This window comes from Sitophilus oryzae, unplaced genomic scaffold (assembly GCF_002938485.1).
Source record: "Sitophilus oryzae breed Bouriz unplaced genomic scaffold, Soryzae_2.0 scaffold_1639_pilon_pilon, whole genome shotgun sequence".
Classification (NCBI taxonomy): domain Eukaryota; kingdom Metazoa; phylum Arthropoda; class Insecta; order Coleoptera; family Curculionidae; genus Sitophilus; species Sitophilus oryzae.
In genome coordinates, this window is record NW_022146324.1 from 2,500,663 (window position 1) to 2,520,463 (window position 19,801).

Genomic DNA, 19,801 nt, shown 5'->3' on the forward strand with positions numbered 1-19,801 from the left:
AGAAACGTCACTATAAACAATAACCTTACATTTTGAGAGAAAAAATGGCTTTAATGAGAACAAATATTTATCCGAAATCTATAACTGATGCCTGTGTAACTAGTTTTCTGTTGGTTATAATACCCGTTATATATTATTTTGAACTTTGGGTAGTGCTACCAAGATTCTATGATACATGGAGTTTCAAATATTTATTTCACTTTTGCATAGGTAACTTCATATTGTTCAATATCTGTTCGAATTTGATCGCAATTATACTCACCGATACGAGTATTAGCGGAAAGATTCTGCCTGCTGAAGGAGGCAAAGATTGGAGATTTTGTTCAGTTTGTGAAAGTTTGACTCCACCAAGATCATGGCATTGCTCAATATGCAATATTTGTATCCTGAAAAGAGATCATCACTGCATATTTACTAGCTGTTGTATTGGGCATAACAACCACAGATTTTTCTTAGTGTTTGTGTTTTATATGTTTATTGCGACAGTTTACTCAAGTATTTTCAATATTCAGTTTATTGATGCTTATGTTAAATTTGATTCGTGGGTAAATCTTACAAAAATTATATTCCCTCTTGCTATGCTGTTCTTAGAATGGACTGAGAATCAGCTGTATGTGGCCTTTATTATAATAGTTCTTTTAGGAAGTGCTTTTACAGCAGTTTTGCTATACTATCACTTAAGTATGATACTAAATGGACTAGTAACACCAGAAAGAAAATTGAAAACGAGTCTGTATGATCAAGGAAAAATACGAAATTTAGAAGTTGTGTTAGGAAGACGCTGGTACTTGGTTTGGATTAGTCCATTTTTGAAAAGTGAATTAACATGTGATGGTATAAACTGGGAAGCCATGCATTCAACAAAAGAAAAATGATGACACTGTTTTAAAGCGTTGTAGAAGTTTTATGTGATATCTGTAGTCAAATGTGTTTGTCTTAACTTAAATTGTATCATGATAATCATCATTTGTATTAACCATTCTTATCAGTATTAAATATGGGATCAGCACATAGTATATGGAACAAATTATAGATTTTATATAAATAGACTGTTGTTTCTAAAATAAATGGTGTTTTATTAAAAATTTTGCTTTTCAGTGTTTTATAAAAATATCCCATTAAAAACAAAGAAAAATAATATAATAATGGCACAAGGTAACAATATTTCGATCAAATCTGTTAATATTAAAATATTCTTAAGGTAATCTATAATGCTAGATTTAGAAGTTATATATTACATCACAAAAATAATTATTGATTTAAAAACTATACAAAAATATAAAATAACTTAATTTAAAAAAAGTCAAATTGAAAATCAAAATACTGCTTCTTCAGTACCACTTGTTCTAGGTGGTTGAGATCTCATCTGTAACACTTGAATTAAACTGGCCTTTTCTCTCTCTAACGTAGCTATCCTTTCATTTTTCTTACCGACTTCCTATCAATAAGAAATGTAATATAAAAGCCAGCATAAATTTAATTTGATTGATATTCCTATATTTAAAAAAAAATAATGAGTAAATGTGTACCTCATTAAGCATACGATTTTGTTGTTTTATTCTATCTGCCAGATCATGGGACGGTGGATAGTGATGAACAGCTAGATTCATATGAAGCGGTAATCCACCTCTTTCCCAACTTTCTGTCAATGCAGCTAGGTGCCTGTTTACTTCCAAAACTCTGGCTTTTTGCAGTTCCAGACGTTCTTGCTGCGCTTCAGACCAAGTTTCCTGATAAAAGAAATTAACATATATTACTAATAATTATAGTTAATTTTAGAAGAGTTTGTGGTTGTAGAACAAAAAAGTTATTACATAGATTATAATTTTTTATTGTAATATTTCTGTACCGCTAATCTATCCAAGATAAAATTAAATAGTAGATCAACTAAACAAATAAATCATTGGAGTGAAACGGTGACAGATACACTGTTTATGTATATTACATTTTTGTTTCTGTTGCCGAAGCATTATATGCGTATAGGCTTGGTGCATTTCAACTTTTTAAATTGTTTTTTTTTAATTTGGCTAGCAGCGCTCGGTTCGGCAGAAATCAGAACTTTCCGAACTCTCTATTTCACGCCGCGGGGTGCCATCCCGTTTGCCGTTCATGTTTATCGCATTATACAATATATATTATACAAATATGTAATACTGAAATCGTGGCTATGTCATAATATTTAAGTATTTTGGTTTTTACTAGTGCAGTTATTTGATCTATAAAACTCTCAGGAACGATGAAATTTGTGTGTGTTAACGCAGTATCGGGTAGTAAAAATTAAGTGAAAAGAACCCGGACTGAGCGACGCTGCGACACGTTGTGTTGTGACAATTTCTAATGATAATAAAATTGACACAAAAAGAAAATAATAAATTGAAGAGTGTCAAAGGGGGTAAGTGCCAAATTCAATATTAAGTTATTACATTAGAAACAGAGCTGCAACAAGTCAGTTTTAAAAAGGCTAAAGTCTTAAGTCATTTCTAAAATCAAAATGATTTAAGTCTTAAGTCAAATTCTACATAAAGTTCAAATGTTTTAAGTCTTTGACTTAAATCATTATATTTCAAATCAAGTCATTTTTGCAAAGAATTATTCCAATATAACGTTATTTAAGTCGTTTTAATGACTTCAGTCTATACTTAAGTCTATATTTTTGACTTAAATCATGATGATCTGCAAGTTGTCAGTAAAATGACTTAAATCAATATAATTACCCTCAACTCAAAACAACCATAATTCAATTTAAGTACCTTTTTTGAATGTTAATATTAATTTTCATGTATTATACCAATTAGCAATTTTCTTACTAGTATCATACTATTAATTTATTGTTGGTACAGATGACCGATGAGACTAAAACCACATAAAATAAAACGATTAATTTTCAGTACAGCTACAAACACAAAAATATGTTTTTTTTTATAAAATTTAACCGATTTTGTAGTAAAGTACGTCTGCTGGATCTGTGTCTATGAAAGGAATGCGGACAAAAAACATTTAAATAAACAGCAATATATTTTAGTTTACTTCGAGTTTCTCTTATTGGCGATTCTGAACCGTCCTAGAACTGTGATGCGTATGCGCAGAAGGAAATATGAAGACATTATTTCATTTGCGCATGCGCTGCAGTGTTCTAGAACGGTTCAGAATCGGTAATAACAAGAACCCGAATAAAGCTTTTATACGTCGACTTGACGTATACCCACTCATTTTATTGGCTACTTGCAAATTTGTCGAATTTTTATTGACGGGACGCATCGTCTATTTTTTAGGAAAAACATCGAGAGAAATATCGTTTCCCCTCTCACGGATACCCCGTAGCTCCAGAACGGACAGACGTACTGTACTTATTAGCTTTGTTCGGGTTCTTGTCATTACCGATTCTGAACCGTCTTAGAACTCCGCAGCGCATGCGCAAATGAAATAATTTCTTCATATTTCCTTCTGCGCATGCGTATCACAGTTCTAGGACGGTTCAGAATCGGTAATAAGAAAAACCCGAAGTAAGCTATTACCATTACAGTTTAAATGTCATTGAATACATTTCTATTAAAAAGGGGGGATGTGTTTTGATCACTTTGTAATATATCGATGGCATAAGCTAAGGGCTGGAGGATTTTAAGGTACTCTTCAATATATTCGAGCTAAATTCTTTCGGGCTACATAACGGAGTCGGGGGTTCACTTGAAAGACAACAGACTCACTATACGCACGCTAACACGACAAATAATCAAAACGGTTCCGAAAAACAAGCGAAAAACTGACGTTTTATTTGCTAGTGGTATTGAGCATTATTAGCCGACCGTACCAATAGGTATGGTAGGCTTTTTAAGATCGACAAAAAAAAGTTTTTTTAATTTCACTCAAAATGAGTTATTTGGGTCATAAATGATATAAATACAAAATATTTTCATGGTGCCTGTCTATCCGTCTGTAACACGATAACTCAAAAACCGCTAAACCGATTTTAACAAAATTTGGCACAAAAATACTGTGGCACCCGAGAATCTGGCCATTAGTTTTAGGTGGGGGTGGGGGGTTGGTTGTCACATATGTATGTGCAAGTATGTGTTAATAACTTTAAGTTGTATCGACACTAGGTTAAGTTTAGTTAAGTAATTTATCATTCCTAAAATTCTTAACAGTTCTTTTTTATTTGTAGGTTTTTCCAATTTCACTATTGCTTCAATGTATGATGGATCTGGTTTCATACCTTCCTGTGAAAAAATTTGTCCCATATACTTAACCTCCTGTACCTTAAACTGTACTTTACTTTCATTAAATTTTATACCAAATTTCTTAGCTCTATTTATAACTCGATTAAGAATTTTATCGTTACTTTCTTCATTATCTGCTGATATTATAACAAACTAAATACTAAATTCACAACACTTTGTCATTAATAATATGAAACATTGGTAAGGGGGTATGGGAGGGGGTTAAAAATTTTAAAAAATGGTAACTCCAAAATTACAGCAGCTAGCGAAACGCGGTTTTCAATTTAAAATTAGGAATAATATTTGCAACAAAATTTGTAATCACATCATAAACAGTCAAAGTCGCAGTTTTTGAGATAAAAAAAATGGAAAAATTCCTTTACTTTGAAACTAAAAGAACTCCCTCCCAACTTTTTATTAACATATTTTAGTATGGGCGGCTATACGACGTGCCTCCCGGTGCCATTTTTTTTTATTCTGCTGCTTGGCTTCTTAACAGTTTAAAAAGGAATGCTGCTGTTAAACTTTTATTATAATCTGACTTTCTTTATTATAATAGCTAATCTGACTTGACTTTTATTATAATAGCCTTTTATAAAAATACTTAAATATTTTTAATGACTTAAGTCGTTTATAAAAAGACTTAAATCTTTTTAATGACTTAATACTTTTCTAAAAAGGCTTAAATCTTTTTCTATTCCGGAATAAATATTTAAATCACAAGTCATTTTGAAAAAGACCTAAATTTTATGTCTTAAGTCAGCTTTCAAAAAAAAGCTTAAAATCAAATGACTTAAGTCATCAAAATGATTTAAGTCAAAAAAAGACTTAAATTTTCTGTGAGCTTGCAGCTTTGATTAGAAACGTAATACATACCATGCTGCATGTCCTAACAAAAGTTACAAGTGCCAAGCAAAAGCGTCTATTTTTTATGTATATGTATTATTCCGGGCAGGGCCTATCTTACCATAAGGCCCGGGCCTTGGGCCCGGTGGTCTGGGGGGCCCGTTAAAGGTTGTAAAATGTTCATAATTTCAAATGTAAATTTACATAGCAGAGAAAAAAAACAGTTACCTCTGATAAGGAAAATAGAATTAAATAAAATAAGCTTTAGATTGATATAATTTTTGTTTTTCTTTCATTATTTATTTTGTTGAATATAATAATATTTATTTATTTTTTAAATTATTAAAAAAATAAAAATAATTGTTTTATTTTTTTAACCCAAACTAACAAGAGAATTTTTTAATTTTATTGGAAAAGAGGGCCCGAATTTTTGCTTGGGCCTTAGGGCCCCACAATGTGAAAAATAGGCCCTGATACCGGGTGCATCTCAAAAGTGGCTCACCCCAATAACTTTTTTATTTTATCAGATAAAAAAACGAGATTTGGTATGTTAGTATATGGCATAAATTAGGATTGATGGACGTATTCAATTCTTTTCGGCCATTTCCTGTTTCATCGGAAATGACTACAACTTTTGATTTTTAAATGGCACCCTCGGTATTTTTTTACTTTATTCGATAGAAAATGACATTCTGAATAGAATGACATATCATATGTCAAATTTTGACATTTTTGCTTAAATCAAAATTCAATTTTAAATTTCAATCTAGAGTGCCATGGATGTGTTAAAAACACTAACTTTTAGTTAAGGAGCCTTGGAAAAATAGATTTGATCGTCTAATATTTTTCGTGTCTTATCCTGGCGGGTTAAAAGATGCCCAAATCATATTTTTAATCATAACTCAATTTTTTCAAATGGAACGAGGGTGGCTCGTTAGCATATTTGGAAAAAGCATTTGTTACGAATAATTTGGCACCACACACTTGGTGCTTCGAGTCAAATTGTCGTTATGAATCGCATGTTGCAATTTCAAATAAACCATATTCGAAAATGTTAAAAATTGACATATAATATGTCATTCTATTCAGAGTGTCATTATCTATCGAATAAAGCAACAATACACCGAGGGTATCATTTTAAAATCAAAAGTTGTAGTTATTTCCGGTAAAACAAGAAGTCACAGAAAACAAGTGAATACGTCAATCAATCGTAATTTATGTCATATATTAATATACCAAATCTCGATTTTTTATCTGAAAAAATTAAAAAGTTTTAGGGGTGAGCCACTTTTGAGACGCACCCGGTATACGTATTTTAAAAGATATTTTAAAAATTTATTCTTTTCAGTTCTACTATTTTTCTCATTTATCTCGAAAAAATAATTTTGGCACTTACCCCCTTTCGTATTTCCATTTTTCAATTATAATACATGTTAGACCTTCTGGAGGCATCAAAAGAATTTTCAGAAATTGTACTTATACACTTTTTTTAAATAATTTTGCGTGTACTCGCGGTTTAAACCCGTGTATTTGTTTAAGTGTGTTTACGGTATTCCCCGATGATGGCAGCACCCAGCAGAGAATGCACCAAGCTATAGTCAAACTAATAAGTTTAATTGTTTCTTTTTTCTTTAACCATTAGTTTATATCCATATAGTTTTTTTTTTCTTTCTTGGGTATGAGGTTAAATAATTGAAAGATGGAAAACTTTTTTTATGCGACGTTTGGCTCTAACATAGTGGGCTTTTTCAGGCACTTTATTCTAAAAAGTCGTCTTCCTAGCACCCGTCTGTATTGTAAAACCAAACTAACCATCTAACCATCTTTCAATTATATAACTAGTGATGGGAAAAACCGATTAATTTCAATAATCGAGTACTCGAGTTTCAAGCGATTGCAATAACCGAGTGATCGCTCGAGCGAAATATCACTCGTATTTAAAAATACGGTTTTTCACCCGTCGCTTGTTGTAAGTACTCGTTAACGCCAAGCGCCAAGAAGTAAGTTGCGTGCGGAGGGCACATATTCCATCGGAGATGAATGGCAAGTAGGAAGCGATTCGCATGATTTGATTTAGTTTATTTCAAAGCATTGTCGATGTAGGTCGTAAAATTTTGTCTCTCAGATTCGCAACGGATAAATATATATACGGCGTCGTATAAATTTGCTATCTGCAATGTATGTAGAAAATTCGCTCGGCTTTTTATCGAGTATGTCACATTAAAATCGGATTTCAATTAATTTCATTCTAGGATCGCTTGCTTTCGTCGCTTGGTACTCGTCACTTGCATCGCTCGTTCGGTTATTTAAATAATCGAGTACTCGAGCGAAATTTCGCTCGAGTGATCCCATCACTATATGTGTATAACCTCATACCCGAGAAAGAAAAAAAACTATATGGACTAATAATTTTTACTTACATAATGATTTAACAAGAATAACTTAATGATATAGTGCGAAAATTTCATAACTTTTTAAGTGCATATGATGGTATACCTATAGATAGTCTCTCCAACGAGAAGATCGAAGATCCATGACAGTGACAGTTACGTCTGTCATTTTAATTTACAGGAAAATTGTATTTTCTATCATTTTTTGGATGTCGTCTGTCGAAATCTTCCCTGACTTGATGGAAATATCTTGATATAGTATAGCAATTAATAAGAAAAAGTTTAGGTACTTTATTTATTAGTCTTCATTACCTATTTTTTTCAAGAATTTTAGATTTAAAAAATTATAGGTATTCATTGGTATTAGTCATGCGATATAAATTCATTTATGAAATATAAACTGCGAATTTTCCTGTTCTCTACTTCTTGAACTTAGGTGGGTACCTAGGTTCTCCTATCCAACTTATTATGCAGATGTACGAAATATTTTAACTTTATACAACAACAATGTTAAAGTTGATATAGGCGAGATATTTAAACAGAAAACCATTGTTAACATAGTTATTATTGCAATTCTCAAACGCGCCTATTTGCAATTATACAAATTGTTTTTGCTTTAGAACACAAATAAACATTACAATGCCATAACGTAACAATAATTTTAAATAGTTTCTTGCGCTATCAAGAACAATAACGTTACTAACAAACCAGAAATGTATGAGAACCAAATCTGTATGGTTTGGGAAAGCATTTTATTTATAGACAAGGCGGATAACTGTAACAAATTTATTTAAATTTAACTCATAACAAAAAAAAAAATCCCGTTTATATATGCATTTACATTTATTATTTTATACTCTATGCACAAAACAAGTTACTCATAGCGATCTACTTTAAGTACTTTTTGTTTTTGTTTAAAATGTCATCAAATTCAATTTATTTTTCGAAATTTTGGATACAAAGTTCTGTATAATAATAATGAGGATGATATTTAATTTCATCTAATTGGTCTAATTATTTTTTTGTTAAAAAAAGGCCAACTTATAATTCGAAGACACATTAGATCGATATGAAAAAAAAAATGGAATATACTGAGAGCTTTTTCGGAAATTTTTGGTCACCCTGTATACTGGTTCTTTACGTTTTGATTTCAAATCTATTAAAAACGGAGTTTTAATCGTCTTAATGAAAAAAGCGTTTGAAATAGACGTGGAAACCAGCAACAATAAAAGATTATATCAACCCAGCAAAGTAGGTCAGTAGGTAAAATATACTTATTTCTTAGGAGACGCGAGACTTTCATATTTTAACTATGACTGCGATTCGACGCAAAATGTCAGAGGCCGTATATAATAAATACAATTCGGCCTACCGCTTGTACGATAGCCATCACAGCCATGTATGAGTATAGTTAAGGTTTAGACGACACACCTTAGCTTATAGGTGTTCTTATGTGGTATGTATGAAGAATTTATGCAATATACTGTTTTATATAGTATATGGAGGCCGAGTGATTTAAGATACATACCTAGATAAAAATATTAAGAGATTATGTATTTTTTAAAGCAATAATTTATAATAAATGGTAAATTAATCTTTAATGACAATGTTATAAAAAGTTATTATATGATGATATCATACGATCGAAAAAAAGCGTCAAAGTCGGCTAGGGAATGACAATCGATAATAATTTTGACAAGGTCAAGCCTTAGATGTCATTCGCTTGGTCCGTACTATTTTTAATTATTTAATCGCGGTTACTGCCAGTTGGCCTTAAGAAGGTTGTAGCACAGATTAAACAGATTATAAACTTTGTTTGGTTTGTTTTTTTCTTTATTGTTTTTCGTGGTTCCAATTTTCGGAATCGGGCACTAGTTAGGTTACTAGTTTGCCCGCTTATGGCCTCTAAAATTGTGCACAGCGCCTGACCGGCACAGTTATTAGAGAGATATCGGAAAACCGAATAGCGTCATGCAGTATTTACGCGTACCTTATCATGGTTACGATATGCGCGAGTCAATTTTTAACGCAACACCCGCTAATAACGTTAAGGTGCGTATTCATTATCCGAACGAACGAACGAACGAGCGAGCGAACGAATGGAATTCGGTATATTTGGACGGTGGACCGAACGCATGCGGTCGTTCGTTTGTTCGTTCGCTCGGCCATCCGTTTCGAGTCGGTACATCAAAGGCGTTCGCAAACGAATGGGTTAAGGTGTTTTCGTTTGGTTCTAAAATCCGGTTCCGTACATACTACTACCGAATGAATGAATGAACATTCGTTCGTTCGTTCGGATAGTGAATACGCACCTTTATCGCCTGACGTAATTTGCGGATCAATTACACCAAGCGCTATTTCTAAATGACGTTTAAAAATTGCTTAAATGGGCACGTGCGGGTATTTGATAACCGGGGCCGGCCGGCGAGATCTTTTATTTTAGGTTATGTTTGAATTGTTTTGACTTATTACTTTAGTTTTATTAGGTAATTTTATATTTAAGTAGCTGGGATTAGTTTTAATTAAATAAATATGGCCCAAAATATGGATTCTACCTCTTCCAATATTAAAGAACCTATAAAGAGGCTTAGGTTTACAGCAGATGACGACTTATTAGCCCTTCTAAGAGAATTGGTTGCTTGTTGCCCTAAACCCACTAGCAGACGTTGAACAAGAAAGCACTGGAAATAAGCACTTTAGCCCTTTAGTTTTAAAATACCTAGTAAACAAAACAATTTCAAAGTTTTAAATTCAAAGTTAGGTTAAGTTTTAATAGCGGACTATATACCAAAGATATTTAAACTCGGTTTGGTTTGGTTGTAATATTTTTGGTTAATACCACCTCACGTAAAGGAAATAACACCTGGCCTTATTAACGTCCATGCACGCTAATCGGTTTAACGATATCTCTCTATTACGCTGTTTATTGTTATCTGTGATTGTTATTTTACGCGAGTTTATTTTTGCGCACAGGAAATTTTACTCGTTTGCACATCGTCATAAAAAACAATTTTCGTACCACGAATTAGGGACAAGATTTTTATCTGTATACTTATAGGATACCTAATCTGTGGTTGTAGTTTATTTTTATAATGAGTAAAAATGATTTTTAAATGGTGTAGTTCAAAAATTTGAGAAAAAACTTTTTTTGAAATAAAAAGATTTGTGGGTCTGGAACCATTCTATCCTTTTTTTAATCTTTCTATAATTAGTGCTGATTTTTGAAGTTTTATGTCAAATTTTAATAAATGACGTCTAGAAATGGACCTCGACAAAAATTGTTTTTTTAATGGAATGCTACGATATAAGCCTTAAAAAATTATTTCTTTAATTAATTGATTTATCAATGTAATTAAGTTTTAAAAATATTATTATGCTGTAATTTGCACCGAATGGTTTTCGAAGTAAAATTATTTTTAAACTAAATTTTTCTGCAGATTGAAATGTTCTTCAAAATTAAAAAATACATAATCATATATTGATACTTTTGAGCATAGCCAATTTAGTATGTTTAGCTTTGAAGAAGACCTGCACTTATAAAATACCGTATGGTCAAAAAGTTTTATGTCCAAAAGCGGCGGGTTTGACATTAAGAGTCAAATTACAATGTATGTCTTATGTCATTTTTCAGAAGAATTGTTTATCTCTCATCAGACAAAGCACACGATATAATAAAATATTTTCGTTCATTTCTATTTTCAGGTAAAACACATCAATGATTTGCAGTTTTTCTATGTTGAGGGAGGTATCAATGTTAAGGCGGATTCTCACGACTCGTGTACTTGGCAAGTACGCCAATATTTGCGTACTTCGCAAGTATACTATCTTTGTAAACAACATTTTTTTTGCAACAGGTTTGGCGCTCACGCGGCGCTACGAGTGACAAATAATTGCACAAGTAAATCGTTCACACGACATGGCAAGTATAAGCCAATAACAAATGTTTGTACAAGTTCACGAGTCGTCAGAGTCAGCCTTAAAAAAATTAATGAGTCATATTTCAAATGGCCACTTTGATTATGACATTGATAATGTGATTATGTGATGTGAACTTACCACGTGACCCATTCGTCCTAAATATTTCATCTTTTCTTGAACTGCCGCTACTTGCTTTAGGTACCAATCACGAGCTTTTTCAACTGCAGTTAGTCCAGTCATTAGTACCTAAATCAACATTTCGATAAGCTATTTTTAAAAATTATGCAAAAGTTTTTTAAGCAGTTGGCACTTCATAGTTTTGGTTGGTTGAAAATACGTATAATTTTTCTTAATAAATACATGTATTTTTTTTGTTATTCTAATGCGCTTTTATTTCCCTTTAGAGGACCCTGGCTTCTAACTGACCATTGATTTTTTTGTGTCGATTACACCAAATGCGGTCTGCTATCCTTGATTTTAAAGTCTATATATCTATTTATTTGAAAGGGAGTGAGAACCTGTCACCTCTGCTCCGACAAGGGGAGAAAAAAGCCAGGGTGGAAAGCGGTCCAACACCGAGAAGCTAGTAGGGACCAGCAGCTGGTGACCAGCTTTGCTGCTATTGCTGAACAAGTAAAAATGACGGTGCTGTCAAAGGATTACCTGGCCACCGACCAGCAAATGGATCTAGAAGAGGCGATACAGGACGAAGTAGTAGCGAACGGATTGTAACGCAACGATCCACAAAATGTGGGTCGTTTTGAGGGATACACTTTCGGGTGGGCATATGCTCCTCATAGATTGTGTATCTAAAGAATCGGCGGATTGGTTGGTGGAAATGGCACCTAAACTAAAAATTGGCAGGGGCCGCCACTTGTGGCAGTGAAGGGAGAAAACATCCCAAAGGGGGCGACCATCACGGTTTTTCTGCCGGGGAGCAAGGGAAAAGACACCACCTACCTGCTGAGCCTATCTACGCTCAGAAATCCAATGTAAGGACACCAAGTTGGCGAGTCATCAATTCGAGTGAGGAGGGTTATGGTCAGGTCCTCACAATAGTAATTGACCTCAAACCCAAGGGGGCAAGAGAGAAAGCAGGATATATTCTCTATTATAGATTCGGGACAACACCGGTATCAGGTCTAAGGAGAGACCAAGTTAAAGAGGTGGAGAAAATGGAGAGAGATCCTTCAACACCCTCCTCACAGGTACCTCAGTCGGATACAATCTCCTCGACTGTGAAGGTCACGGAGGGCCAAATCTCAACCGTGGAAGGGTTTATACCCTCGGAGGAAGAACATCTGTTGTTAGAGGAGGATGGGAAATACTTTGGCCCCCCTACAACAGGAAAATCCCCATGTATGATGAGTTATAGACTGTATGATCAGTTATAACTCAAGGGAACACAATAGATCTCTAATGTCCACTCATTCTATATTCTACATTTCTTATTTTTGTTGATGGTATACTGCAAAATAAAACACTAGATCACCACAAAACACCAAAACACTTTTACTTTTACACTGGACGCGCGTTTCGCTAACCATGTTAGCATCATCAGCAGATGATTATAAACTCATTTTCAGTTTATAATTCATTTTTTCAGTTAATCTGCTGAAGATGCTAACATGGTTAGCGAAACGTGCGTCCAGTGTAAAAGTAAAAGTGTTTTGGTGTATTGTGGTGATTTAGTGTTTTATTTTGCTGTGCAACACCAAAGGTTTCAACCTTCAACTGTAATGATGGTATACTGTTCTTTAACAGTCGCCCGTCCCGTCCAGACATTACCTTGCGTTTTGCTTGTCAGATAAAACGGAAAACCTTTTAGAAAACTGCAGTCATGTCAGTTTTTTCCGTCTTAGTTGAGTTCAAGTAAAATGTCCATTTTTTGGTCCACACAAAATGTTTTACTTGATATGTTTTGACTGAAGAGGTAAGACGTAAGAACTGTTATGTCCAGATATAACATTTTACCGGGTCTGTTTTTATTCAGAACAATATTATTTCCAGCAAACCAAATACTGAATAAATAACAAACGCATTTTTATAAAATAAAATAAATTTGTAAAAAAATCCAAAGCAAGATCTAAGAATAGAAGATAGAAGCAAATCTACGCTTTGGCAGGATGCCTATTTTTTGCAAATTGTGTAGCTTGGAATGTTTAGTTTTTATATCTACATGATATTGTATAAATTAGAAAATTAAAATGAACATTGTCTACATCTTCAAACAAACAATAATTATATGTTTTATACTGACCTCTTTTTCTTGTTCTATTTGTTTCATCCTTTTCAGCATGTTGTAATCGATTCCATTCTGTAGCGTATGCCTTCTTGGTTCTCTCCTTCTCGCATTTGGCTTTTTTTGGTAAATTCCTTGGGTTTGGTGAGGGACCGGTTGCGTTACTTCCGGTTGCACAGCTGCCTTACCATCCCCCAAGCTTCTTCCGGTTCTTAGTATACCTTGGTAACCCTAGAAAAGAGTTCCTGAATTTTAAATAGTTTTTTGTGATAATTTCCTATATTAAAGATTATGTCTTATTCTAGCTATTATAACTTTTTATAAGAAGTTGAATTATAGAAATATGTAAAAATGTATTTCCGAAGTCAATTGGAAGTAGTGACAAAGACAGTAACGAAATTAAGAGCCCCAATCTATTCCAACTGACGTCAGATAAACTATACCAGGTACCGAAAATTGTCAGATGCCTATAGTAAAAATACAGTTTTGAAAAAAAATGGCGAACGAATAAGATTGCAGTTCTTTACACAGGGTGTTTCAAAAAACATGTGCCATCTCTCGTGGGAAGATTCCTCACGTAAAAATAAGATTTATTTTTCATATATGAACTTAGGTCCGATTCTGCTTTGTTTCGTAGGTACAGGGTGTTAAAGTCTTAATATTTTTTCGATTTCTTATAATTTTCTTCCAAGTACTTTTCGCGTTTCAAATGAAATTTTGAGGGTAAAAGTTATTATAAATGCGACTCATTTTAAAGCTAAAAAAGTGACAACATATTCACCAGGGACGTGCATATGGGTTATCACTGGAATATTTTTCTAAAAAAAGCATGTATGTCACTGACTTTTTTTCCTGTTAGCGAAATAGTGGAAGCAGTTTAATGCCGATTAAAAGTTCTCTCTTGATATTTTGTCGATTTCGGCCTCCTTGGTGAGATAAACGCAATTTTATTATTTAATTTGCCTGGATCCAAATAAGTCATTTGTCTCATCAAGTGATGAGATATCAGAATCATCTGTGACATCTGGTTACTGATATCATAATCATCTGTGATGATGCTAACATGGTTAGCGAAACGCGCGTCCAGTGTAAAAGTAAAAGTGTTTTGGTGTATTGTAGTGATTTAGTGTATTATTTTGCTGTGTAACACCAAAGGTTACCCTCAACTGTAATCTAAGATAACTTTTAAATGGCATTAAACGGACTACACAATTTTGATATCAAAAGAAAAAAAGTCAGTAGCGCACATATATTTTTTTTAAATATTCCAGTGATAATCCATATGCACGTCCCTGATGAATTTATCGACACTTTTTTAGCATTAAAATATGCAGCACTTATACTAACTTTTACCCTGAAAATTTTATTCGAATCACTAAAAGTACTTGGAAGAAAATTATAATAAATCGAAAGATTATTAAGACTTTAACACCCTGTAGCTACGAAACAAAGCAGAATCGGACCTAAGTTCATATATGAAAAATAAATCTTATTTTTACGTGAGGAATCTTCCCACGAGAGATGGCACATGTTTTTTGAAACATCCTGTATGTAAAATTATATGGTGAATGTCAGCGATTGCCATTTCCAAGTCAACTTGACGCTGTTTTCTCGATGATACAGTAGTTTTATTGTGATTTTAGTTGGATAATTTATAACGAGATAAAATATAGCCATACCTATTGACAAAAAAATGTCTGCTATGCAGTTATATAACGTTGCTTTTACCTGTGTTGTGCCATTCGACACCCGCTTCCCCTCTTTGTTTCCTTGATCCTGATTAGTTAGTAATCCCATTTGCCAATTGGCCAGCGCTGTTCTGATTTCTGCCCTGTCGAGATTTCCTGGCGCATTTGTGGTGGTCCTTTCCATGCCTATGGCGGTACGAGGTGGTTTGGGAGGACCATACAGTGGTGCTTTTGGTACTGTAGATATATAAGATTTTTTGGCATATTATTTAAATTTCTTCCAAAATTATTAAATCTCAAATACTATATTTTTTCGTAACTGAAAGTATATATAGTTAGGTACCGTAGGGTCCGTAGGTACCTATTCTATTGTTATATTGTTAATCAGATTTAAATATCTTATATTGGACGAGTATATGGTATTGCCCTTATACATAGACAAAGGTATTACCCTTGTATTACTAAAGTGAGACAAAACTAGGTGTTGATTTTTCTATAACCGTTAAATGCGCATAAGTTCATATTTATCATTTACAATAAATCGTATTTCAAAAAAAACATATTTTAGCTTCTATCGCTGAAAAGCTTAAAAAATTACGCTTTATATGAAGTCATATATGGCCAACTATGGTTTCCATTTAAAAAAAAACATATGTCTGTATCATATGTAAAAAATGACAGGCTTTAGAAAAAAAAAACGGCGAACACAATCTCATTAAGGATGTGATTATCTACAACTTTTATCTGAAAACTTTTTGTCTAAAATAGATTATAATGGAATTAGGGGGGGCAATGTAAAAAATGAATAAAAATTGAAACACCTTTTTTGGTAATTATTGGGAAAACTGGAAATCGTCCGATTTTCACCAAAATTGGTATACACCCTATTTTGAAGTCGTAGATTACGAATTTGAACGTTACGAATCTTTTTTCTTGGCGGTCTCTTACCGTTTTTGAGAAAAACGGAAAATAATTTCAATATCGAATTTTTCTTAATTTCTCATATGTTTAAGGTTTTCTAGCACATATTTTGTTAGGTATTCAATAATCAATAATGTTTTTGCTCTTTTCTGTTACTTTTTTAACCAATTCTATGCATAATAGAGGAAAATTTGTTAAAATAAATTTGTAAACAATCTGAAAATGTTAGATTATGGCTTTGTTCGGGTTCTTGTTATTACCGATTCTGAACCGTCCAAGAACTCTGCAGCGCATGCGCAAATGAAGTAATGTCTTCATATTTCCTTCTGCGCATACACATCACAGTTCTAGGACGGTTCAGAATCGGTAATAAGAGAAACCCGAAGTAAGTTTATGTCTTTCTGGCATTTAAAGCAACGTTGCCAATGTTAAACCTAAATTTAGCGTGTTTTTTTCGCTCATTCTGGAATTACGAAAGGCGGTCGCCAGAAGAACGGCTCCTTCCCATAACTGCTATTTTACCAACGAGATCTGACTATTTATACCCACGAAGTTGCACGAAAAAGTTTTGATTGCATTGGTTACAACTTCCATGCAGAGGGTGTTAATCTTTTGTTGTTATATTATTAGATTAACTAAGAAAAGATTAACCTCCTCCGCAAAGAAGTTAAAACCAATGCAATCAAAACTTTTCCGCGTAATTTTGTGGATATTGGTGTATATTTAATTATTGTTGATCTCATAATAGGTAATTTATTTAAAATCCCTAATCACCCGAAAAAATAGAAGATATGGCAACGTTGTAAATTTTCAAATTTCTAGATTAGGTCTAGAATATATTTGTCTCTCTTATTACATAGGAGAGAGAAAGAAGGATATATGAAATGTCAAACTTCCATCTCAATTTTCTTTGCTATTTTGTTAAGAAAAGTGTTTTTCAGTAAAATGTTGGACATTTTTCTATCCCCAATCAAGTGTGGCGTTTAGATAAACTTTAATATAATGAAAATATAGTGAAATTATTACTTTATAGGGCCGAAATAAAGAAAAATTCAATGTTGAAATAATTTTCCGTTTTTCTGAAAAACGGTAAGAGACCGCCAAGAAAAAAGTAGATTCGTAATCTACGACCTCAAAATAGTGTGCATACCAATTTTGGTGAAAATCGGACGATTTCCAGTTTTCCCAATAATTACCACATTTTTTATTATTTTACAGGTAACACCTAAAAATTTCATAATAATGATTATTTTTTTACAGAGATGGATGTAAGAAGATAGCTTTTATTTTTATTGTTTCGGTGATCTAGGGGGGGGGGTGGCAAATACCCCCTCTTGTCCCCCTGTCCGGCGCCCATGGGCCAGTTGGCTCCTTGATTAAGAATTAGTGTTTTTAACATAGCCATGGATTAGATTGAAATTTAAAATACGATTTTTTATTAAGCCAGAATGTCAAATGTTGACATATGACATGCCATTCTATTCAGAATGTCATTTTCTATCGAATAAATTAAAAAAAAATACCGAGGGTGCCATTTAAAAATCGAAAGTTGTAGTAATTTCCGGTGAAACAGGAAGTGACGAAAAACAATTGAATACGTCAATCAATTCTAATTTATGTCATATACTAACATATCACATCTTTTTTTTTTTCTGAAAAAAATAAAAAGTTATAGGGGTGAGCCACTTTTGAGACGCACCCGGTATTGCTCCCATATTTTACAAAAAAGATTGAAAGTAAGTGAAACTATTAAATATAATATTATATATGGAGCCTTTTCGGAACACTAGACCACCCTGTATTATTAATATTAAATCCTTATTTCAGAAAAATAATACTACGAGACTTGCATCAGTTTAATAAGTAAACTTTAAAATTTTCTTTATTACCTGGTAATACTGGTGGTTTATCAAAATTCTGGTCATTTTTGAGTGCGTCTTTCAATTGGGGCATACTCAATGTTCTAGTAACATTCTGTTGCGAGGGCATGATGTTATTGGGTCGTATGGCGGCAGTGTTGTTGGTATTGGTAGCCCAGGGAGGTTTCTGGATTTGGTTGGTATCGACTATGTCGAGTAATGGTGCTGAAGGCGGACGATTCGCTGGATTGTTAATCTGAAATTAATTTGAACTATTAAGAACAAAAAATACCATAGTGCTATATCGTTAGTTTATATTTAATACATAATATATGTACAGGGTGGCTCATTAGTGCGAGGATCTTAATCCAATATCGTCGTCGTTGCCGAAGATATGAAAAAAAGTTTTATACAGTTACTGCATGGTTTGTAGAGGAGCATACCGTAAAAATATATTGCAAAAAAGCTAGGATTGTTTTAAGTTTTTTTTATCTACGTCAGTGAATTAAGAAGCTCTTAACTCACTCAAAATGCGTGACTCACGCATTTCCATTACCGCACCCCTTGTTTAGATGACTACCAAAGAAAAAAACATATTTTGTAAAACATTTATTTTGCACTAAATTGGAAAAATATGTTATGAGTACCTTTTCATTTCCATAGTTGTGTACTTTTTTTCGGTGCACCATTTTTCATATTTAGATTATGTATGTATAAGTATATTCATACTTCTGTTTCGATCTTGCTAGAAGCAATCCAGAAATGGCTCTGAATGCCTCTTCTTCAATGTCAGAGGGAATATTTTCCTCCGAATCGCTCATTTTTTAAACTAGTGATATCAATATTATTTACTGTCATATTGACATTGCCATGCATGGTGTTATTTGATCAAAGGTATTAAGGTAATTGATTTTTAGGATAGGTATATAGTTAAGTACAATAATTTTTAGAATTCATTGCGTGTAGTTAGACGTAGACGTAGATAAAATATTGTACAGGGTGTCCCATTTTAGTTGAAATCATACGGTATCTTCCTTATTCGTCAAGATAGAAGGGTGCGATTTGCACAAACCTGTGCCACTTTTTTGTCAAACGGAAGATGCCGTAAACAAAATTTTCATAACTCTCTTCGTTTCTGAGCTATTTTAAAGGAAAAGGTTTGTCTTTTTGAAAATTTTGCAATTTGGGACACCTCCCGTATATCTGTTATTGTTAAAGCTATCGAGAAGGTGAAAGCTGTTTATTGTAGAACTTTTTACGTAGAATACAGTGACGTAGTCTGTTGTTCTACGAAAAGAATATTTTTAGAGATATAAACTAAAGTTATGTTTTCTTAAATGGAACACCCTGTATATTTATAAATTATATGATCTGGCTTACCATAAGATTCTCAAAAATATATAACACTCTATATTTATTTTTATTATTTAATGCAATATTTAAAAAAGTATATTAAAAGATCATATTTATTAGTAGGCCATGATTGATAATAAAAGAAACTAAAGAATTATTAAAAGTAATACTGCTATCTGTCTCTTGTTTTATTTTGAGAGCCACTAATTAATTCTTTGTATATTAGGGAAACTTAAATCTCTACCGCTATTTGTAAATCTTGGAAGTGATCCTATCGGAACTTTTAAATATTTCTTTAGCTAATTTACGTGAAATATACTTTCAGCAAGATGGGGCTCCCCTCACAACTTAACTTACAACGAAAATA

At 33.0% G+C, this 19,801-nt stretch overlaps 2 protein-coding genes across 2 annotated transcripts in view; one reads left to right on the top strand and one right to left on the bottom strand.

The window, feature by feature from the left end:
- Nucleotides 1-11: 11 nt before the first annotated feature.
- Nucleotides 12-1,085, top strand: LOC115880621 (probable palmitoyltransferase ZDHHC24). Its single transcript, XM_030897897.1, has one exon. It carries the CDS (start codon nucleotides 45-47, stop codon nucleotides 873-875), a length of 831 nt encoding a protein of 276 aa, XP_030753757.1. The 5' UTR covers nucleotides 12-44; the 3' UTR covers nucleotides 876-1,085.
- A 25-nt stretch (nucleotides 1,086-1,110) lies between these two features.
- The window catches only part of LOC115880620 (suppressor APC domain-containing protein 2), a 58,586-nt gene continuing 39,895 nt past the window's right edge, over nucleotides 1,111-19,801 (bottom strand). Inside the window, exons 3-8 of the mRNA XM_030897896.1 lie at nucleotides 18,112-18,337; nucleotides 15,342-15,538; nucleotides 13,632-13,844; nucleotides 11,510-11,617; nucleotides 1,530-1,730; nucleotides 1,111-1,438 (exon numbers count right to left, since the gene is read on the bottom strand). Coding sequence (XP_030753756.1) covers nucleotides 1,316-1,438; nucleotides 1,530-1,730; nucleotides 11,510-11,617; nucleotides 13,632-13,844; nucleotides 15,342-15,538; nucleotides 18,112-18,337 — 1,068 coding nt within the window. The 3' untranslated portion in view covers nucleotides 1,111-1,315. The remainder of the gene's footprint in view (nucleotides 1,439-1,529; nucleotides 1,731-11,509; nucleotides 11,618-13,631; nucleotides 13,845-15,341; nucleotides 15,539-18,111; nucleotides 18,338-19,801) is intronic.

Coding starts and splice junctions, on each gene's coding strand:
- LOC115880621 (XM_030897897.1), top strand. CDS start 45: ATGGCTTTAATGAGAACAAATATTTATCCGAAATCTATAACTGATGCC.